The sequence below is a fragment of the Mustela lutreola genome, chromosome X (assembly GCF_030435805.1).
Source record: "Mustela lutreola isolate mMusLut2 chromosome X, mMusLut2.pri, whole genome shotgun sequence".
Lineage (NCBI taxonomy): Eukaryota > Metazoa > Chordata > Mammalia > Carnivora > Mustelidae > Mustela > Mustela lutreola.
In genome coordinates this window covers 94,109,228-94,133,190 of record NC_081308.1, presented here as the reverse complement: position 1 = coordinate 94,133,190, position 23,963 = coordinate 94,109,228, and the positions used below count along the sequence as shown (strand labels likewise).

Genomic DNA, 23,963 nt, shown 5'->3' with positions numbered 1-23,963 from the left:
ATCCATGTGGCAAGAATAATGTGTTAGGTCTGAGATAAACAAGGTTAAACGTTATCATTCTAGTCCCGCTACTTAACTACTTGAACTTGTTTCCTCTTCTGAAAATGGGAATAATTCTATTAGTTCATAAGGCTGTTGAAAGTACAACAGAAATTTAAATGATGACTTTTATGTGACAGCGAAGGGGCTTCTTCGTCACCCCCAGACCCCCAGGTCCTAGAGATTTCTGGGCATGATGTAATAGGTAACCGAAGTCTTTTGGGTTTTCAGTCCTGTCCCTGGTTTGATACTGTTTTGACAATTTTCTAGTTGTGTCCTCTGGCATTCATGCCAAGTCACTTTAACAATTCTTTCCTGAGCCCCTCGGAGGTGAGGACCTTGAGGTAAGGTGGTTGGGAGGGAGTCAGTGTTCAGGGCTACGTGGAATGCCTTTGAGACCTGGGTAGAAGCTATTAAGCAAGGCTCTGTTTGAGACCCTGGATATAGTTCCCTGGTGTGCCAATCTCACCCCAAGATGCAGAAGTCTGCATTCTCTGAAGGGCAGGTGGGGCAGAGGCACCCAAAAGGCCTCCTTTTTTGACCTATGGCACCTGCAGACTGAATGGCTGCTGGACCAAACTGTCTCCAACAGGCAGCTTGATTCTCAAGGCATGCATAAAGACATATCCTTTTTTTCATTTCTTCTATTCTCACGCGGTAAGCAGACCTGATCTGCATGATCTTCTGTTGTTGGTTTTTTTTTTCCTATTCACTGTCTACAAATCAATCCTTTGGGCATGTTTCCTTGGTGAAGCCCAGGCTATTGGTCTCAGTGCCTTGCTTTCCCCTAAAAGAAGATACCCTCTGGGGGAAAAATGGCTGCCTCACAACAAGCCGGCAGGGCCTAGGCCTGGATGGGCTCAGAGCTGGGGGCAGGAGGGCCTAACCGGACCCAGAGAAAGCAGGTGTGCGTATTTTCTAGAAGATGCACTTTTCACATCCTGATATATCTAGAGACTGTTATCCAACGGCCTTTTTAATGTCTGTGTTCCTTTTAATGGAAGAACTTGGTTTCATTTCTGGAAAGACGGCTGGCTGGCGCGAAACAGGGTCACATCGTGGAAGGTATAGTCACATGCTAAGATGTGTAGGCCTCTCTAAAAATGGGATAGGAGGTCGGGGCAGGGGTCCTTCCAAGGAGGCCGGTGTATGTCAGCCCCCCTTCTGGGAGACCAGGGAGTCGTACTCTGCTTCAGCCGCCCAATTTGTCCTGAGCATCTTCGGAATGAGATGCTCTCCTCCTCTGTGCGGGGGAGAAGGAGAATGGGCTGGAAAGATAGGCCAGGGTCCTTGGCTGTGGGAGCAGTTGCCATAGGACGTGGACAGGTGGCCTCGGTGGCCCCGTTATGGACAGGCAGTGCGGATGGAACCCCGGGGGCAGAGCTTGTCTTGGGGGACCAGATATTGTCTCTGGGCCAAAGCCGGGCCTGCAAGGGCAGGTGGCCAGAACTTGGAAGGAATTCTCTTCCGCAGCCCAGGGTCCAGGCTTGGCCCCAGCGAGCTGCCCTGCCAGCCTCCGCTGCCTGGGGCCTAGCGCATTCCGCGCCCCCGCCCGTCCGCCCCTCCGGGGGCCTCGCCCCCTCCCTCGTCCCCTTCTCCTCCCCCCACCAGCTGTCCCCTTTCCCCGGAGCGCCCAGACAGCCGGAGCCTGGGAAGAGGCGGCCTCGGGCCGGAGGGGGCGTGGTGGGGAAGGGGAGGAGGGCGGGGGTGAGGGGATAAGGAGGCCCGCGCTGCCCGCGCCCCCAGCCACTGCCCGCCCGGGAGCCGGGTGCCGCCGCCGCCGCCTCTTGCCCGCTTCCCCTCGCCTCGGGGGGAAAGGTCAGCAGCGTCCTGGAGCCGCCGTGCCCTTCCCCGACAGCCATGAATTGCAGCGAGAGCCAGCGGCTGCGCACCCTCCTCAGCCGCCTGCTGCTCGAGCTGCACCACCGGGGCAACGCCAGCGGCCTGGGCGCCGGCCCCGGCCCGAGCATGGGCATGGGGGTCGTGCCCGACCCGTTCGTGGGCCGCGAGGCGACCAGCGCCAAGGGCGACGACGCCTATCTCTACATCCTGCTCATCATGATCTTCTACGCCTGCTTGGCCGGAGGCCTCATCCTGGCCTACACCCGCTCCCGCAAGCTCGTCGAGGGCAAGGACGAGCCGGCCCAGGCCTGCGCGGCGCACGAGTGGGCCGCCGCCGACGCCGAGACTGCCGCCGGCTCGCTGGCCGCCGCCAGCCGCCAGCTCGCCCCCGGGGCGCCTACCACCCCGGCCACGGAGGGGGTCTAGACCCGCCGCTCCGCTTGTCCCTCGCGCGCGCGCGCCCTCCTCAGCTGCCGCGTCCCCCGCGGGCGCGGCGCCCGCCTGCTCCTTTCCTTCCCTTCCAGGCGCCGCCTCACCTGAGGCCCAGACAAGGAAAGGCCAGCAGACCTTGTCTGACAGGCTCTGGAAGAAGCACCCCCTTACCCAGCCCAGCCAGGTTTCTCCCTCCTCTCCCTCCTCTCCCCACCCCCTATTCCTTCCCCCCGCCCCGCCCCGCACACCCAACTGCACTAAACTGCCTCTGCTCTCTTGTCTTCAGACAGCCCAGACAGCACGCTCCAGCCCTCTGGGAAACTGAATCCACAACGTCCAACACCTGGCATTGAAGGGAAGCCCTGAAGTCCATCAGAACTCTGGTCCGTCTAACGGGCAGCTGCTCCAGGGCCTGCCAGGGACTGCTCGCTCTGCAGAGCCAGCGGGCTTGCCATCGCTGCCAGGCGGGCCACAGCAGCTCCAGCTTCTTGTTGCCTTAGGGACCAAGACAAAGAAACTCAAGAGACCTCAGACATCTTTCCCCTCCCTCCCTCTTGCCGCAGGGAGCTCCCAGGACACTAGGACCAGTCTGTGGGCTAGGATGGACTCAATGGGGACTGAAGGGGGAGGGAAGCTCAAGGGCAGGGGAAGACCTATGACCCCAACTGTATGGCTTTCTTGCATCCAGTTGTCATCCCAAAGGTAACTTGCCCGATTTTGAGCAGCTCTGCCGTCTTCTGATGTGGGTAACCACGGCTAGGTGTATCCGCTCTGTACCTGCAAATGCCCCCCCACCCCCACCCCCGTGTGGATTCAGTTTTTACCGCAGCTGTCTGCTTCTTGTATGGAACACGAGGCTCAGACGTTTGCCTCCTCTGTAATCTGGGGAATGTCAGAGGCAGGTAATAAATGTTGTTGAAGCAATAACCTGACTCTTGTCTCAGAGATGCCAGCCTCGAGACCAGGTACTATGTAGAAAAAGAATCCTTTTTGCTTTTGGAAATGATGTTTAGATTTGAGGGTTGGGTTGTTGTGGTGTTTATATCTGTATGTTCAATTCCAACATGGTAGAGGAAATTGTGGGGGGAAGGAAAGGTTGATATGGCTAAATGGGTCGTTTTTTCAAGGGTTTCAAAAGTTCTTTCCCCCACCTTAATTCTGAAGCACCTTGAAATATCACAGTGCTGAAGCAGTTTTTCAGGCTACACTTAAAAAAACTTCTCATGCCCATCGCTTTAGCTATTATCAAAGTTAATTTTTAGAAGTCACCCTTGCAAGTCTCAAACATGTGGCTTACTAAAAGAGAAAAGCCATCAAATAGCATAAGTCATGAGTGGGAGGGACAATGCTTCAGCTGAGCAATCTCAGCCAGTGATGGGTAAAGCTACAGGTGCACACTTTTTGGTGTATTCTCCCTTGTCTCAAGAAGGTCAGCAGAACTTGCCTGCTAGGCTTAACAGCTTATACCTGATGGTGGCTGTTTGGGCTTCATCGAACACAAATAAATCACCTCTTAGCATTAAGCCAACTAGCTTCAATACAGCTGTGGTTTCTGTGACAGCAAAGCAAATATATTGTGGGGCACTTCAATGAGCTGATAAGCTATAAACCACATTCAAGTCATTGGTTTTGATCTTGTAGCCCATCTGGCATTTTATTGGAGTTGTTAATAAGTTAAATGAACATACTTTCGTTCCCAGGATCCACTCCACTCTCCAAAGATCAGCTGGCCTTGCCGCCTTGGCTGATCTCCAGTCTTGGTTTCAGCCTTAAGGCCGTGCAGGTGGGGATCGGGGATTGGGCAGCAGTCCAAGACAATGACAGGGAGAAAGGAGATGCTGTGAGAGCCTCCCCAGGGTCAGGCAGGAAGGCCCGAGTGGGATGTTGGGGGAGGGCACGGATACCCAGCCATGCCAGGGGCGAGTGCGGCAGAGGGGGGGGGAACAGTCCCCAGCCCTGTATGTCAAGTACAACATTGTCCCCCATTTATCAGGCATGAATGGGGACACAAAGTTGTTCTGATAATGAGCATAATCACTGGTTAGGTGTTGACAAATTAGGTACCATTTTTCACAGACATTAAAAAAACATACTGCCCGGGGCGCCTGGGTGGCTTAGTGGGTTAAGCCTCTGCCTTCAGCTCAGGTCATGATCTCAGGGTTCTGAGATCGAGCTCTACATCGGAATCTCTGCTAAGCAGGGAGACTGCTTCCCCCTCTCTCTCTGCCTGCCTCTCTGCCTACTTGTGATCACTCTCTGTCAAATAAAAAAAACAAAACTGCCCCAAATAATATATATATAAAGGAAACTGCTCCCAGGCAATGCCCATAATTAATATTAATGTGCCAGCTGTGGGAAAACCAATCCTGCTGCAAAACTATTTCTGCTTCCAAAAACATTTTAACTTTTTAATGATGATTAGGGGAACTGTGAAGAACATGTATTAAGAGGAGCCACAGAACTCTTGCAGTGAGAAAAGTGACCTGGCCTGGGGAGGACGATTTGCTTTACTGTCCAGTCACTTTTCCCAAGTACATCCAGGGTTACGACTCTGTCTCAGATAATAGAGTTTCCCAGAAGCCCGGACACATGAATCTCTACCAGCAGGAAGGGGCGTGAGCATTGAAATGCTCATATTGTGGTTAGCAAAACATAGAAGAAAGGAAAACCCGGGGCTTGGCCGTTTTCATAATATATTCCTGAATAGCACGAGCTAACTGTCCAAACTGGGGAACCGTTAGCCTTCTCCTGAACGTGATTCAAATAAATTGGAGTGATTTCTTTTTCTTTTTCTTTCTTTTTTTCCCCAACCTACCCGGCAGTCTATTTCTCCCTTCTGTGTAAACAGATTCTGTTTTAGGTCAGGTCAGATCTTTGCTCCATAATAATAATGAAGAAAGAGACCCATGCTTTCTTAATTGTAACTTGAGGCTTTCACCAGAGCACAATTAGGAGATGTTTGGAGTTCCAACGCCTGGAAGCCCTCATCGACAGCGCAAAACTAAACGGAAACTTTACTTCCATTCCAGACATAGTTCTGTGTTGTCGATTCGTTTTTCTAGAAGGCTATAAATGGGGTCTTTCATTTGTTTGTAGTTACCACCTTCCCCTTTTCAATTTTCCATCTCTTTTAGAAACCAAAGATCTGCACATGATTTGTATCAACAAACAGAAAAGGGCCTGGGCTGCTTTCCAAAGGATCTTGCCTGACCGCTCAAGCAAATGTGTGTGGTGTGGTGGAGAACACAAGACCAGAATCGGGAGACCCAGGGGCTAGCCCTGGCTTTGCCATTTAGCTGGCTTTGTTTCTCAGAACGAGCTGCCTAACCTCCCGGGGCCTGTCTCCACAGCTGTGGGGATTTGAGGATCAAGTAAGATAATGCGTGGGAAAAAGCTGGAAGTACAGCAGCTATAAGAAGCATAAGGTGTTAAGTTTATATTTCCCTTTTCCCCCTCCTTGGGGGAGTGCCTTTGAATAGTCCTACGGGGGAGGACGGGCGGGGGGGGGGGGTTGGGGAGAGAAAATTCTCCATTCAGGAGAGCCTGCTCTTATTGCTCAGAGAGAGGATTGTAAGTATTTGGCCACTACCTCCCAGATTTATGAACCCATCTCCCCCATTCTCAGAATTTTGGATGACTAGGAGTCTGTGCATAACCACCTCACCATCCTACTCATCCCCTCTTCCCGCAGGCCCACAGTGACCTGTTTAAAAAATATATGACAATAATACTGTATTTTCAGGGTTCCACCAGGACTGGAGCCTAGACTTTGAAGACGCAGGTCAAGGATTGAGAGAAGGCAGAAGAGAAGAGAATGAAGGGAAGGAATCACAGGCTTCATGAGGGAGGTAGGAGGAAGAGCAATCTAGAATGTTCTGTGAAGGTTAGGGAGGGAGACTGAGGACCACCAAGGGAGAATGGATCATATGGGTCAATAGCCACCCCCAGGTGAATTTGAATCACCTATCAAAATGGCTTCTGGGAGAAGAAGCTGGATGAGAAGTCACTTTTTCAGCCCCTGTTGTTACTTAACACAACCTACTGCCAGTCCAGGAAGACAAATAATGTGATTAAAGCAACTCTTCCATTTGTGCTGGATCTCAGAGCACAGCACATGTGGAGTACTGAGTTCTCTCTCAGCCCCTGAAGGGGTGTTCACGGTTTATAATAGATCACTCAGGACAATGTAAAGGTGAAACCCAAGGAAAGAATCTCTAGTTGTGGATTTTGGTGAAATCTGGAAAGAGTGCTATCTTGAAGGGTTTGTGTGTGTTGGGGCTGGCTGGGTGGGAAGGGGCATAACTTCCCACAGCTTCTCAAGTCACATCCTCCTCTTACTGCCAGCTGTGCTTAGAACCCTGCAGAAGACTCAGGTGGTCGTGAAGGACTGGCTTGCTGTATGCATTCGCTGAATTCCCACGTACCTGACCCATGAGATGTCCAGTCCTGAAAACACATCAGGTCCCTGAAGAAACAGGGGGCCTCGCCTTGGCTCTTTTAGGATCTCAGGATGACCTAGCAGGGGGTCCACCTTCAGCAGGCCTGGAAGAGAACGAATAGAGAGACAAGGAAGGCACGTTAATTTTGTTCCTCTTCTCACGGGGCCACTCCTCTGGCGGCATGGTGGGCAGGACCAGCCTTGGGTGGAACTATGGGATCGGTTTTGATCTTATGTGTTCCCTTTCTGTTCCAAGCTTCACTGTCACTCTCAGTCCCAGCTTCCAGAACCGTTCCCTCTCTGGTGCCAGGGGCTATGTTCTTACTCATTTAAATCTCATCTGCTGTTCATCCCCATGATGACCCAAGGAATCATCCTTGTTTTATGTCTGATCTTGTTGATTTGTTACTTTTGGAAAACTCTCCATTTTGGCTGGACTCAGGCCCCAAGAGAGAAGCTCTCTGAAGAGAGGATAACCTCCATCTCTTGACAATCTGCTCCTGGTGTTTTTCTTTGGCTTCTTTCATTCTCTTGGCCAAAAGCTTAGTATATTCTGTGGCCTCTTTCTTATTTTGCTTGGCATACTGTTTCTTCAGAATAAACTGACGTTTGTGTTATAGGACATGTGGAGGACCAAGATGCTGAATCTTGGGCGGTTGGGTCCTAGGATGCTTACCTTCTTAGTTCAGGTGCTTTCTCACAACATACTGGTGGACATCATTTTCTTTATATGGAAGAGTCTGTGGATTCTGAGAGAGTCTGGGGGCCCCTGGCAATGAGGCACAATAGTATCAGTGAGTCCAGGAACATCCTTTTCCTCTTCCTTTTATTTTCATAATAACCAAGTTGAGAGCACTGAGATTGGCAACCACAATGCACCCCCGCCCAGATTTGTGCCTTCTTTCCCCATCCTCCTTGGTCTGCAGCAGGAATGCCCCTTACCCAATAGCAGGTGGACACGGCCAAGGGTTAAGAGCTCCTGCTTCATGGGGAAACCTTGTTTGTCATGGCCACACCTGTGAGGGTGGGAGTTGTGAAGGGGGCTTGTCCTAGACTCCCAAACCTGAGATGGGTAAGGCTGCTCTGGTGATACCAACCATTGTGATTAGCTCAAGAACAGCACTTTGGCTTTTTTTTTTTTTTTTAATTTGTCCCACTACTTCTGGGGTTGTTGGGAAGATTGGACCCTTAGCCCTCTAGAAGGGTATCTGCATTTCTATGTGAGTCTCGCGGGGTGGAGGGCGGGATGGGGTGGAGATGGGAGTAAGTGGGACAGACAGAAAGGGAGAGAAGCCCTTGACCTGCTCCCCAATTAGACTCTGTCTGTTGGAAGGCTAACTTAGCAAACAGGATGCTGGAAGGGAATGGTTGAGGAGACTGAGGGAATAAATACTAGGATGGAGTCTCTGAGGACCTGGAAGGATGGAATTCCTATCATGTCCGAAGGAACTGGCACCCTCCCTCAGGTTCAACATTCCCTCCAGCAAGTCCAAGGGCAGATCAGTTCAAGAGCCCCACCTCTTCACGGTGTCCATCATCTGCTAATGCAGAATAGCACAGTGCCTGTGGCGTGAGCTCTAGAGCTCGACCGCCTGTGTAATGTGAGGGCCATTGCTAAACCTTCTCTAAGCCCCTTTCCGCATCTGTAGAATAGATGTAAGAAATAGCACCTACCTCCCAGGGTTGTGGTGAAGATTGAGTAGCTTAACAGAATGCCTGGTTCATAGTCAAGGCTCAGTAATGGTAATTTCCAGTCTTGCCCCAATCCACTGCAGCTGTGCTGTCACCTAAACCACAGCAGTGAGACAGACAGCTTTGTCATGGTGACAAAAGACCTGCGTGTTGCTTGATTCTCAGTCTTCATCTCTATGACAGCTCAGCAGCATTTCATGCTCCTTTCTTAAAACTTTCTCTTGACTTCCACAACCCCTGGCTCACCTCCTTTTTCACCAGTCCTTTTTATTCTTGGTCTCCTTTGCTGGTTCCCCCTGCCATTCAATTGCCTAGGGCTCCATCCTGAGACACCCTTCTCTCCTTCCTCTATTTTCTCTCCCTTGGTGATGTCGAGTAGTCCCAACATGCAAAAAGGTCTTCTTCGTATATAAATACCATCTTAACTATAATGATCCCCAAATTTATGTTTCTTTAAATCCCCCCAAACTCCTATTCTGAGCTCCAGACCTGCATATCTGACTGCCTACTAAACATCTCTACTTGAGTGTTGAAACCTGTCTAACCATAAACATGTCTAAAACAGAGCTTTTGACACTTTGTCCCCCAAATTTGCTTTTCTACTTGAGGAAACAAACAAACAAACAAAGAGCCCTTGTCATTAGGGAACCAGTCTGACAATTACATGTAGGGTAATTGTCTACTATTGGTTAGAAGCTGGCCTGGTGTTCATGAGTTGGTCACATTATTCTCGTGTTGAATGTAAACCGTCTCACAGAACACTAATATCGGGTAAGTTTAATCACAAGACATATCTCTGTGATCATGATAAAGTGAGACCAAACAAGACCACGGCATAACATTATCTAAGTACAGACACAAACAAGGTCATTGTGAAGCTCGAAAATACAAGACATCCTCTCTTTCCAGCTACCTGCTACTTCTCTCCCCACTTATAACTTTAGTCTTCCTTCATTCTAGATAAGAGCTATTAAGGTACCTGATCCCAGAATTAGCCTCCCCTCCTAATAGCACCCAATCCAGAGCAAATGATCACTTCCTTGGGCTGTTCCCCAAATCACCTAAGAGAAGTTCCAATCCATTAGTAAGTGCTTTCTAACACCTCTTATCGAGACACCCATGATTACCCATGGTATTAATTCTCCCTTCTTGCCATGAATCATAAACCCAATTTGTTCAACCACAGGTTTGTTCCTGGTGGTCTTTGGAAGGTGGGCATTGCCATATGAACCTTCCCTTCCTCCTATCCTCCGTCTCCTCCTTCTTCTTCTTTTGTAAATGGTACTACCATTATTTATCTAGCTGCTTAGGCCAAAGCAGGAGTCCCACTGATTCTCCATTTCCCCTCACCCCTCCATATTCTATTAGGAGACAAGTCCTTTCAACTGTACTTTCAAAAGGAATTCTACATATAACCATTTCTCATGATCTCTTCTATCACCCTTGTCTGCACCCCATCATTTCTTACCTGGTTTAATATAGCACTTTCTAACTGGTCTTCTTGCCTTTACCTTTGACCCCTTGGAGTCAGTTCTTCACACAATAGCCAGAGGAGTGTTCAAGTATAAAGCAGATCATGTCTCGTCTCTATGTGTCTATGTAAGGACCTCCATTGGATTACCCACACAATTAGATTACAATCCCAACTCCTCCCCATGGTCGACAAGACCTCTCTAAACCTCATCTCCTGGATACCCTTCCCTCTTGCTCACTAAACTCAAATTAGGCTAATCTTTTTGTTGTTCCTTGAATGCATCAAGCTCACTCCTGCCTCCTGTGCGGCTTCTTTGCCTGGAATATTTTTCCTCCACATCTTCTCATGGCTGTTTTCCTTCTCTTCATTCAAGTCTCAGCTCAAATGCCACTTTTCCAGAGGCCTTCCTTGACCATCCTATCTATAGTTGTTCCTTTCTCCCAGCCCCCACCCTATTCTCTATCCCATTACCTTGTTTATTTTAATTTCACAGTATGAAGCACTGTCTAAAAATACCATGTTTGTTTACTTACTGGTCTATTACCAGTCTCTCCCATTTAGGCTGTAAGTTTCCACGAAGGCAGGGATTTTCCTCAGGCCAAAACGTAAAAAGTGCACACATTTAAAATATACAACATGAGGGACACCTGGGTGGCTCAGTCAGTTGAGCATCTGACTCTTGATTTGGGCTCAGGTCATGATCTTGGGGTTGTGAGTTCAAGCCCTGCACTGGGCTCTAGGCTGGGCATGGAGCCTGCTTGGGATTCTCTCTCTCCCTCTCCCTCTGACCCCCCTTCCCGACTCATGAGCACTCTCTCTCTTTCCAATAGAAAAAAAATATTTGATACATATAATGTGATTGATTTTAACATATGTATACACCTGTGAAATCATCACCAAAATCAAGTTAATGAACAGGACATATCAATCACCACCAAAAATTTCCCCTTGATTATTTGTGCCTTCTTCCTGCTGGTCTAAACCAGCAGTGATCTGCTTTTTGTCACTATTGATTAATTTGCATTTTCTGGAATTTTGTATAAATGTAATCATGCAGTATGCATTTTCTTTACTCAGCCCACTGATTTTGACACGTTGCATGTATTGCTACTTTGTTTCTTCTTATTACACAGTAATTATAGGATGTACCAAAGTTTATCTATTCACCTGTTAGGATGTACCAAAGTTTATCTATTCACCTACTGAAGGACATCGGGTTGTTTCCAGGTTTTTGCAATGATGAGTTAAGCTTCTATGAATATTTGTAGGCAAGTCTATGTGTAGATATATATTGAAAGCAGGGATTTTGTGGGTCTGGTCCTTTACAGTATCTCCCATGTCAGGTACTTGCATAATATTTATACAGTATGTGGTAGTTAAGTATCTTTTGAATGAATAAGTGAGCCTTCCCTTTTAGCCCAGGTCTGTGGGCATTTCCGCTATGCCTGTGGCCACCGAAGAATCCATCACCTCCTTAGCTTTTGTCCTAGTCCTGCCTTTCCAATCTGCACCCCCAGGTGACCCCTGCAAGGTGACTATTTCCATGGTTGGCTTGCTGGAGAAACCCTACTCATCGGGTTCACTGCCAATACTTGCTCTCTACCCTAAGCTGGCCCCTCTGGCTGTTCGACAATCCGTTCATTCCTCACTTGCTGACTCCCTATCACATTCCCTGCAGCAGCTGCTCTAAACTTCCTGCCCTCTTCTCAAGCCCCCAGCCCCATCCCTCCCCCACATTCTCAGGAGATGACTTCACCTCCTTCATTACTGAAAAGACTGAGGCCAAATGACAGAAGCTTCTTCAGCTTCCATCTGACCCATCTGCACACAGCCATCTCAAACTCTTCCGACACTCAGGAAGACCTGCTCCTTCACCTTGCCAAGGTTAGGCTCTCTGCTGGTGTGCTTGATTCTAGCCCCAGCTATGATGATCTTAGTACTAACAACAACAGCCAAAGAGAATGTATCTAGCTCTGGATATGGACCACACACTGAGCTAAGTACTAAGGAAACAACTATAATTAATATTCACTGAAAAACTATGTCTTTAACATGTATCATTTTTCCCTCAAAGCTTAAAAACCCATTAATCTTTTTTTCTTTCTTTCTTTTTTTTTTTTTTTTTTACAAAAGTATTGCCCACACTAAGGACTTGGCATATGTTACCTAATCTGATCTTCACAGCCAGATTGTAGCATAGTACTATTTAAAACAACAACAACTACTACGACAGAGAAGGAGACTGGTGATTAGACAAGTAAAGTAAATTCCTTTGGATCATAGAGCTAGGAAGTGGGGAAGCTAGGACTTGAACTAAGATTTAAATCCAGAGTTCTCTCTTTCCTTCTTTCCTCCCCCTCTCCTTTTTGATCTCTCTTTTGCTTTCTTTTTCCTTGAAGTTCAGAGTGTTCTCTTAATTCTACTCCTTAGTTCGTGGCCTGTTAGCACCCTTGGCCACAACATAAAGCAACTATAGGAAAAAGCGAGATAAAGGGGAAAGGGAGCACACTAGAGAAAGACATGAAGGATCTTGCCAGAGAAAGGAGTTGGAACTTCATCCTGTGGCAGAGATTCCTAAACTTTAAGTAAGCACTCTGAGGAGTACTTGTTAGTAGGTCATGTCCCCAGGCCCTACCCTCAGACCCACTGGATCTGTGCCTTTGGGGGTAGGCAAAAGTAGAAACATCAAAGATCCCTTAGGAGGCTCTGATGGTATTCCAGTGGCCTGGACTATGGTGGCAAGCAATGGAGGTGGAGAGATACACATGACGTTTTTTATTGTGATAAAATACACATAAAATGAAATCTACCCTTTCAACTGTTTTAAAGTGTGCCATTCAGGGACACCTGTGTGGCTCAGTTGGTTAAGCATCCAAATCTTGATTTTGGCTCAGGTCATGATCTCAGGGTGGTGGAATCAAGCCCTGTGCCAGGCTCAATGCTGAGCATGGAGTCTGCTTGGGATTCTCTCTTTCCCTCTCTCTCTGCCCCTCCCGCCAATGCATGCTCATGTTCTCTCTCTCAAAATAAAGAAATTAATTAATTAATTAGTGAAAGTGTGCGGTTCAGTGGCCTTTACTCCGTTCACATGGTGCTCAGCCATGATCCATTTCAGAACATTTACATAGCCCAGATTAGAGAATCTGAAAATGTAGGACTGGGGGGAGAGGTGCTGTATAACCAATGGAATACCCAGGGTGAGTGAAAGGGAGGGTCTGGATGGCATACTGATCCGGGTAGTGGTGATCTCCAACACAGATGAGTAAATAACAAGCAGGATCTTTCGTGGGGAGAAATGAAGGAGACATGAAGGCAATCATGGACATGGTAAATTTCTTAGTGACCTTCAGGACAGAAATATGATGCAACCAGTTGGAGTGGATCTGGAGTGCAGGTGGAAGTTGGGGCCTGGGGGGAGGTGAAGAGGTGCCCGGACTATGTAGCAGCAAATGTTTGCATGAAGCTCACTGCTTGTCAGACACTGGACTAGGGCACTATGTACATGATCCCCAGGAGTCCTCATGTTACAGATGAGCAAACAGAGGTACAGTGTAACTCACCAGAGTTACTAGCATGTGACAGGAGATTGGAACTCAAGCAGACTGATTCTAGGGTCAGTGCTCATAGCCATTACTTTGTGATGCCTCTCCCAGAGGCCATTTCATCAGCAGAGGGCTAATACTAGAATCTGGGAGGGATGGGGGCAAGGCTGAGGACAGATCCTTAAGGAAAATCTACATCTATGGGGAGGGGGGTGAAGGGCATAAGAGGGGTCCACTGAATAAGACAGAGAAGAGATCAGGAGGGTAACAGGAAAACAGGAAATTTGTAGAGACCAAAGGAGAGGAGCGTTCCAAGAAGGAGCAAGTGTCTGATCCTGCAGTTGTGTTATAACTGAGGGGCTGAGAAGAGGACACTGGATTTGCTGGTGATTGTCACTGGTCCCCTTCCAGATGGCTGATTAGTGGGGAATAGGGAAAGGGTTAAGGAGCGATTTGGTGGTAGGAACAGAAGGCAACCAGTGTGGGCTGTTCTTGAGAGTCTTGGAAATGAATTGAAGGGGAAAGATGATTGATAAAGTTTTGGAAGGAGTCAGTGCCACCTCTTGGATCGTGCAGACAGATCAGACTCCTGTCCTGCCACTTACATGCTGAGTGACCTTGGGTAAGTGATTTCGCTTCCAGGAGCCTCAGTTTGGTCATGGTAATAACAGGGCCTACCTGTTACAATGGGGTTAGGAAGTGAGAAGTTGCATGTATAATGTCCATTGATGAGCTATGGTTATTAATTGTTCGATAAATGCCAATGACTCTAGTTCAATGATCTTGAGTATCCAGAAAATTCTGGAAGCCAACCTCTTCAGGGTCTTTGAGATCACGGATGACCCAGACTGGAGTTGCCAATGGCTGTCTATAGGAAGGCCCTTTTGGGGGTCACTTCAGACCAGAGTCAAGTCGTGGGGGTTAAACTCAAATTCCAACAGCTTAAGCTAGATGACTCTTCAACCCATCACCCCCCATACAGTGAAATGGGTATAACTTGTGTGAACTCTGTGAGTGATTATGTAGAGAGCCAGAACTTCGAAGGGGGAATGACTTATAACAGACCTTTCTCTAGCCTGGTTTTTCTGAGCACCTAAGGTAGCAAATCAAGATGAAAGCATCTTGGCATTAGGTGTTTAGGGAGATTTGCCCACTCGCAAGATGAGAAATTCTCTCTCTCTCCCTCCCTCTCTCTTGCAAGCTTCCATAAACTCCATACAAATGCTATGTCTTCTTAAAAACAAGAATAAGATGGAATGCGTGGGATGCCCAAATTCTCAATGTTACTGATTTTTTTCTGGCAGCATTCTGAATGTGTTTAAAGACCTTGCAAGGACCCAGAAGTCAGAAGTATCTGTTATTCAGGTTGGTATCTCTAAGAGCTGTGGAAAAAAATTCTGAAATCTGCATTGACCTCACGTCATTCCTTGACAGTTGCTTTCATATAAAAAACGTTCTCTCCTGCCATCTTCTTCTCCTCAAACTTTGATGCATGGTGACCCAAAGGCAGACTTTGGGTCACTATGCATCATCTGAGATCATTTGAGATCTCCTAGATCAGGATCGACAGAAGTCCATCAGAGACATGCTTTCCTCAGGAAAACGGCATTCATGAAACTGAGGCTCCTAGATAACTTCAGTGTTCACCTTACAGACCCACTGAGAACAAATGCTGTCTGAGCAACATGTAGGCTTCTAGGAGTTTCTAGCAAAAAAAGCAACTGATACGTAAAGGGACGTTACACTTCTCCATGTATTTCCTCTCTACCCCACCCTCATTTTAAAAAATCTCCCTTGTCTTTGTTCTTCTGCCCCGTTTCCTTGAGTCGTTGGAGTGACCACCCACAGTTCCAACCTCTCCTTCTCTCTCATCTAGGTCAGTGTCAGAACTGACTGCCAGTTGGAAAGGATTTCTCCCATGGCTGAAGTTGCTGCCTGTGCACATCCGGTGACACTGACTAGAGTTTTCCAAAGGGGGAGGCTGTTTCAGTAGGGAACCAGAATCCAAGCAAAATGCCTAGAAGTGGAAATGGGGCAGGGAGCAAGTGGTTTCTGTCGCACATTCAAAGAAGCCTGCCACTGAGCCCTGTCAGCTGATCAGAAGGGAGCCCCAGGCTTCGGTGAAATAAGCCTGCTTGTATCCATCTATAGAAAAGCAGCATTTCTCCTGCAAACCCAGACCCAATCCAAATACACTGACAGAGCCTATTTCTCATCATGTTCATTCCTTTAGGGAGCAGAAAGGCCCTTCCCCTGACTGCTGGAGCCCTGTCTTCCATATGCACTGGTCATCCTTTGGGAGAAAAGAAAGATGAGGTGGCGCCCCAGTCTCTGAATAGAATGTGAGTTCTGCCTTGGTCACGTCTGGGAGGGATTGGCCATGGTCCTGTGACCCAAAGGCCTCCTGGTTCCTTCAGCCTGTGACTCTGGGTCACGTTTTAATTTATGCTCAAGCTTTGTACCCATCCCCATCCCTCAGCAGCTCCAGGTAGGAATTTGGCCCCCTCGGAGAGCACCCCACTCATTTCTGAGAATCCCCCCAAAGTGATGCCTTCCATGCACCTGTAAACCACTCTACTCACTGCTCTGCTCTCTTCTTTCCACTCCAGAGCCCATTGTCCGCCCGCATTGCTGCTGCTGAGGGCGACCATGCTGGTGTTCTAGCGACACCTGTGCCCCTCTGAGAGCTGCTGGAGGGCAGAGCTCTGGGCCAAGGCTGGACAAACCATACTTTCTCTCATTCCCTTCCATGCTGGGTTAGTGGGACCCAAAGCTGGGCCCGCTTTTGCCTCGAGTCTCATGAAGTCCCCAGCAAATTGATCCATCAGTCCTTGAACTTCAGTGCTCCCCAAGTAGCTTACAACATCTGTGGCTTTGTCTGCTTTTCCTACTGGAGGGGCTTCAACCCAGCCCTGGGGGCCAGAAGGAGACCAGGAGCCAGACCAGTCTCCCAAATTGGTCTCCTCTCTGCTCAGCTAAAACCCCATTTGCCGCACCCCCCAAACAGTCTTGTCTCCCCTACCGCAGGGGACCCACCCAGTTAGGGGATTTGGGAGGGGTGGGGCAGGAAGTTGAGCATTCCCACCTGAGAATTTCTGTTCTGTCTGTGAAATGAGAGAGAGAGAGAGTGGGATGGTGAGGGATGGCGACCAGAGGTTTGATAAAAGTGAAGAATGTTTGCAATTGTTGTGGGGGAGGTTTGAATGAACTAATTAGGAAACCAAAAGGATCCTGGGGCAGCAGTAAGGCCCAGTTGAGATGGCAGTCTGGACTGTAGAATCTGGAGCCATCTGCCTGGCTGGGCCTTTCTCCAGCAGGGTTTGGCAACAGGCATGGAGAAAAACATTCTCCCTTCTCTTAAGTGGAAATAACAATTCTGGCCCTTTCTTGGTAATGGAAATGACCCTGGGCTAGGACTGAGAAGACCTGGGTTCAAGTCCAGTGTTTCGTTATTAGCTGTGTGACCATGAGACCATTAATGTGACCTTTTCACATCTCCTGTCTGATGTACCCCAAAGGGCTGTGATGTGAAAGAAAGGCCATGATGATCAGCAAAATCCATACACAGAGCAGGAAAATGGCAAAACCCGAGAAACTGAAAAACACTTCCACCAGAAACACTTTGAAAGCTACCTTGTGGGAAAGTTAAAAATAAGAGAAAAACATTTGCAAGACATATTACAAAGAGCACTTGCAAAAAAAGTAGAAAAAATGGGCAAAAAGAATAAGTAAACAATGAATGGAACTACAAAGAGCCATAAACACAGAATAGACATAGAGCCTCGCGAATACAGAAATTCAAATTGAAACAATAATTGTGTATTTTTTGTCACCTCTCAGATTTATGAAAATTAAATCAGTAATAACAAGTGTCGTTCAAGGTATAGGGACACACACATTCTCATACACTGTTGGCGGGAGTACAAACTGACTATATATATATATATATATATATATATATATGCATATATTTTAAAAGATTTTACTTATTTGACAGAGAGAAACAGCAAGAGGGGGAGCACAAGCAGGAGGAGTGGGAGAGGGAGAAGTAGGCTTCCACCGAGCAGGGAGCCTGATGTGGGGCTCGATCCCAGGACCCTGGAATCATGACCTGAGCTAAAGGCAGATGCTTAACGACTGAGCCACCCAGGCACCCCCACAGTATTTTTAACCCAGGAATTCCATTTCTAGCAAGCGGTGTCACAGGTATACTCACACAGGTGCACAGATATATGTGTAATGATAGCCACTGTGTCGAAGTTCATAATAACAAAAAATAAGCCACCAGACAAAAACCCCTGTGCACAACTCAAATTTCCTACAAAAGAAAATTGTTATATAAACATATGATGGAGGGGTGCCTGGGTGTCAATTGGTTAAGTGTCTGAATCTTGATTTCAGCTCAGATCATGATCTTGGGGTTTTAGGGATCGAGCCCCAAGTTGGGCTCCATTCTGGGTGTGGGGTCTGCTAGGGATTTTCTCTCTCTCTCTCTACTCCTCCCCTCACCTCTCTGTTCTCACCTGACCGTAAGTTTGCTCTCTCTCTCTCTCTAAAAAAAAAGGATTTTTTTATTCACTTTAACTTCGAATAAAGTTGCTGACATCCGTACTCTCCCTGAAACACTTCAGCATGCATTTTATTTGCTGGATTTCACTATTTCTTTACAGTTTTTTTTCCTTTTTGTGATAAAATGTATACACAACAAATTGCACAAATCTTAAGTGCACTATTCAATAGGTGAGGACAAATGGATAACCTGTGTAACCCGAGAGTCTACCAAGACATCGAACATTATCGTCACCTGAGAAAATCTCCCTTCTGCCCATTCCAATCAATCACATCCCACCCCCTTTTGTCACTTTGAAAATATATAAATAAACTTTGACTTTAAGAATATTTTGAAATTTCCGGAAAAACTGTAAAAATAATACATGGTTCTTGTGTACCTCCACACCTAGTTTTTCCTGCTGTTAACTTCTTACATCACTATCACTAACTAATGAATGGACATTGACGCATTATTAACTGAGGTCCACGTTTTATTCAGATTTCACTAGTTTTCCCACTAGTTTTTCTGTTCGAAGATGCCATCCAGGGTACCATATTATACTAGTTATCATATCTCTCTTGGCTCCTCGGGGCTGTGACAGTTTCTCAGACTTTCCTAGCTTTTGATGGCTTTGACAGCTTTGAAGAGCACCCGTCAGGTATCTTATCCAATGTCCTTCAACACATGACTGATGTGTTCCTTACGGTTAGACTGTGGTCCCATAACTTTGTCATATTTATAATAATCATGCTTAACTTCCCTACTCGTGCTTAAGATGCATATTTCAAGACACGGTGGTTGCTGATGAGGGGGAGTGAGGGGGCTGATGATGTTATTAAAAAGAAGCCCTTTGTGGGACTTGGAGAAAGAAAATGAGAATGTGGAGAGCTGTGCTTGTGCAGAGTGGTCCAGGCTGACCACGGACCGGTACATCTGCCCCAGGGCTCTAACCTGCCAGAGAAGGGGCAGAGGATATGGGAGGGGAGAGATGCCCCCAAAGGACCGAGATCTTTCCATAACAAATGTCTCCTAAATCAAGAAGCTTTCCTAATCTTGAAGGATTGACTCTTCAGCACCCCATCAAGTGAGAATTCCTCACCCCCTTGTGGACAGAGAGTGACTTCAAGCTGGCTAGTGAAGCCAGTTCTGGGAATGCCCAGGCATGAGCACAGTCTCCTCAGCGCTGGGTCTATTTTAGGAACATTTGGACATATTCTGCAGCATCATATTTAGACTCTGGCAAAACAAGCGAAGGTTCAAAGAAATAATCCTTGGCTTCCTCCTTACACCCCACATTTTCATCTCCAGAATAACACCTTCTGCATAGAGACAGAAAGCATGGGCTAGCTGGTTAACTATTCCTTATCACCCTTGGGCCATCTGTGGGGGTCGACCTGGATTTGAAAGAGCAAAGCGCCCATTATGTGGGGTTAATGGGGGCAGAGAGGGATCAAGTCAGTGAAATGTGAGAGAATCGATATGTGGAATGCTTGACGATAGCACATTCACACATTTCGCAGAGGAAGGAGGCTAGGGTTACACCCAGCAACTGCAGATGCTCAATGGAAAAAACAACAACAAAAAACAACCTTCAACATTTGCTATTTGCTGGCTGCCTCGAGCACCCTGAAAGGCTTCTCAAGCAGGGCTCTGTGTCCTTTCTTGATTCTCTCCGGGTGTCTGTCTGTGCCTTAAGACTCCACCCCTTTAAAGTCCCTCCACTCCCCTCTGCTCTGCCAAGTGACTTGGAAGATGGGAGGCTTCGTGGGGGCGGGGTGTGCGTGTGCTTCTCTCTTCAAGTGAAGGTGCACCCCAAGGGAATGCAGGCTGGGGGGGGGGTACCCACAGCAGGCTGATGGAAAATGAGCAAACAGCTGGAGACACTCCAAGGCAAGATAGAATTATAGTTCCGGCACTGGTGGGGGCAGGAAGGAGAGATGGGGAGGGGTTGGAGACGGTGGAAGGAGATGGAATCTAGCAGCCTCTGTGGCTATTAAGGCTGCACCTGGTCTGAGGCTCTGTCCACAACTGACACATTAATTAATGTTCTAATAATAACTAAGATATATTGAGAACTTAAATTTTCCTGGCCCTATATACTGCATATACCCGATCATCTTAAGTCTCTTTTTTCTCTTTCTCTGCTTCTTCAGTACCCTGTGGGAGGCTTAATAATCTTGTCCCTGGGTTACAAAGAAGACACTGAACCCCAGAGAGGTCAACTAGCTTGCACAAGGTTGCAATTAGCAAGTGGCAGGGTTGGGATCAGAATGTGGGGCCTGCCTGCTCAACTTCTTGTCTTGGGTGAAAGGCCTGGAGGTAAATGGGCAGGCTGGGCTGGATTAAGGGGCTCAGTTTCTAGCAGATGTCACCAACTGCAGACTTTTCCTTCCCAGAGTTCGGCCTCCACCTCTCCCCAGGAAAAGTCCTCCTGTCTCTAGCCCAGTGACCTGTCCATCCACAGGGTGTGGAGAGAGGAGCTTTCTACCAACTCCCCTTCAAAGGCAGAGGCGCAGACAGCAAGCTGGTGGTTGCCAGAGGAGAGGGCGGTGGGGTGATGGGTGAAAGAGGTACAAACTGCCAGTTTTAAAACAAGCCATGGGGATTTACTGCCAAGCGCTGAGAATATAGTGAGGATATATTGTAATACCTTTGTACAGTGATGATGGTTAACTAGGTCTATCTTGGTGATAATTTGGAAATACAGAAAAATATCGGATCTCTATGTTGTGCTCCTGAAACTAACATAATAGTGTATGTCAACTATAATTCAATTTTAAAAAGGGCGGAGGAATGGGAAACCCTGGCCTGTGGGGTCCCACTCCTGTCCTGTTCTCTGTGATCGACCATGCTTCCTCGCCTCCTCGTCCTCCAGATCCTCACCCTCTTGTGACAAGAGGTCCTTGCTATATAGGAGCTTAATGGCTCAAGGGGTAGGCGGCCCTTGCCTAGGATGTGGTAGTGCAGCCCAAACTCGTAGACCGACGCGTCTCTGGGCACGTCAGCTCCTGCACCAGCGGAGGGCTCCAACCGCCTGCCTTTTTTGCTTTGCATTCTGCAGCAGCTGCTCCCATCTGCACGTATTCAGAGGCCTGCTCTCCTCACCTTAGGTATGGCTTCTGAAAATTTCTATGCGAGCTCCTGTTTCTTCCCACGTTAGTGGAGCCCCCGCCACTTGAGCCCACGGCCCGCAGCTGGCTACGGAGTGGGGATTGGCAGCTCCCAGGGTGCCAGGAGCTCCAGACCCTGACTCCCCTCGCCCCGCATCCCCATCTTCCCCTCCCACTCAGTGCCTGCCTCTTTTCTCTTCTCTTCTCTTCTTTTTTTCCCCCTTCACTCTTTCCCTCCTCCTTCCCCTCCTCTCCCCTCCCCACCCATGTCCTTTCACATTTTTCTCCATGAGTATACTAACAAGCCTCCTCTCTCTCTCTCTCTCTCTCTCTCTCTCTCACTCACACACACACACACACACACACACACACACACACACACACAAACTTAGTCTAAGTTTGATGCCTGCTTTCTTCAGATTTGAAAACCTCGCCTAAACTGCAGATTGTTCTCGGTTACTTGCAAACTTCTGGCTTGCTGCTTATCCCTTTCATAAATGAATCAGGATAGCCACACTATCCCAATCTTGTGACAGAAGTGAAGCATTTTGGTTTGAGAGACATGGGCACATATTTCTCATATAAATATTCCCCTGTAGCTTGTTATTCAAATACATTTCATGAAGTGCACTGAGTAGAATCCAGAGGAAGATTTGGGATTAGTATCTGTGAGTGTGGACGGATCCTCCCTGAGCTCTACCCAATACAGGCATGTATGCACACAGGTATACGGCCCCTTCCCCCACCTATTTTAGAATAAAAAGACCATCATACTACGCACAATAATCTGCCTCATAACAAAAAACCCCACAACAATACATCATGAACAACTTTCCTGGCCAACAGATACAGAGATCTAACTTACGCTTTTTCCAGCATTTCAGTATCCCGGGGTGTGGCTCTAGTAACTTACTCAACTATTACCCTTCTGACGGACTTCCAAATTGTTATTTTGCCACTGCCAACTGTAGCGAACATCCCCAGACAGAGGTCTCTGCTCGCTGGTAAAAATAACGTCTTAGGATCCATTTCTAGAAGACATCTTGCCAGATCAAAGGTTTGTACTTACATTTTTGGTAGTTCCTACCAGAGGAGCTTCCAAAATGATTGTAGCAACTCAAGTCTTCTACTCAGAGGTAGGTGTAAGACGGGTGCTGTTTCCCCAGATTCTTGCCAGGACTGAATATTATCAATTTTTGTAAAATGGTGCCAGCCTGAAGGTTAAAAAAAAAAAAAAACAAACAGTCCTGTCCCACCACATCTAATATTTTATATCTCCTTGACAACCTATGAAGTTGGAAACATCTCAGGTGTTTATTATCTGGTGGGTTTTTTTTTTTTTTTTTTTTTTTTTTTTTTTTTTTTTTTTTTGCTCTTCTGTGATTTGCCTCAACATGATCTTTGCCATCATCTTTGGGTTGTTGTCTTTTTCATAGAAAGTTTTAGGAATTCTCTCCAGTATGGGCTACTCGTCGGTTTTACTTAATTGTAACTATTTTTTTTCTCAGTGGGATCTTTACAGAGTCTTTCCACTCCTCTGAAAGTTTTACATTGCCTTGTCCTTCATGTCAGCCTTGTTAAGTTTCAGATTATCATTTGTCAGTTTATGGCTTCTGAGTTCCCTATCTTGCTGACGAAGGCCTCTCCCACTCTGGTTCCAGAAATCACTTGTTTTCTTTGTTTTCTGAGTTTTTTTCCGTGTGAAAATTTAAATCTTTAATCCATCTGGAATTGATGTTGTCTGTGGCAACAAGGTAACTAAGGGGCTAACAATTTGCTCCTAGTTATCTAACCAAAGGACGTTTTTCTCTCAGTGAAAAACAATGTCTGCTTTATCCTATAGGGAGTTCTAGCCTTGAGGGCCTGAGGCAACTCACGGACAAACCCTATGCAGGGGGAGTCCGGCACCAGGACCACAATAGACAAGATGTTTTTCATTGAACTTCACTCTTGTTTCAGCACTGGGAGAGAAGGGGGTGGTTCTGTAACAGGCCTGGGGCATCACAGGCTTGATGGCCTTCCCAGCTCACATTGGTTTGTTTGTAAGTTTCTTTTTCAAAGGTTTTATTATTATCCATGCCGGAGGGGTTGTATCACATATTTCTTTGTTCCTGTTTGATACAGTTGGATAACATGCATTCCCTTTAATTTGTAGATGTAATGAACTATGATAGATGGCTTAATTTAACTATATTTGCGTTCCACGAATATACCCTGCTTCATCAGAGTAAATTATGTTTTTAATACTATGCTGGAAGCTATTTGCTGATATTTTATGAAAACACTTTGCATCTATATTCATAAATAAAAGTGGTCCATGTTTTTTTTTTTTTTTGTCACATTCTTTCATCACGTTTGTAAAAGCTTATGTGTAGAATGCTTTAAGGTTGCTTTCTGTAAGTCTGGGACAGTTTGAGCAACACAAATTCTATTTTTTTTTTAAAGATAAATAGAACTGAACAATTTCCTATGTTTTTTTTTTTTTTTCCTGTGCTTACTGGTCTGTTCATGTTTCCCACCACATCTTGTGTTCATTATGACATTCTATGTCCTGCCAGAAATATGTTCATTTTCTTGACATTTTCAATGTTGTTGACAATGTTGCTTATGATTTTGTTTATCAGTGTTTTACTGAAGTGGTTATACCTCAGTTTTAGTATACATTGTATACTAATAATATACATTGTATACCAATAGTATATTGGTATATTGTATTGTATAACAATTGTATACCAATAGTATACATTGCAATCTTTTTTTAAAAACAGTAGGCTGCTGAAGGACGGGGTTTATTTTATAAATCTGTTGATTTTGATCTTATTTATGCACTCTCCTTTGTGTG

The 23,963-nt window shown here is 46.8% G+C and overlaps 1 protein-coding gene and 1 pseudogene across 1 annotated transcript; one reads left to right on the top strand and one right to left on the bottom strand.

The window, feature by feature from the left end:
• Positions 1 to 1,815: 1,815 nt before the first annotated feature.
• Positions 1,816 to 3,240, top strand: KCNE5 (potassium voltage-gated channel subfamily E regulatory subunit 5). The gene has a single exon (XM_059157465.1). The coding sequence runs from the start codon at positions 1,900 to 1,902 to the stop codon at positions 2,305 to 2,307; it is 408 nt and encodes a 135-aa protein (XP_059013448.1). The 5' UTR covers positions 1,816 to 1,899; the 3' UTR covers positions 2,308 to 3,240.
• Positions 2,703 to 8,286, bottom strand: LOC131821027 (small ribosomal subunit protein eS6-like; annotated as a pseudogene).
• Positions 8,287 to 23,963: the final 15,677 nt, after the last annotated feature.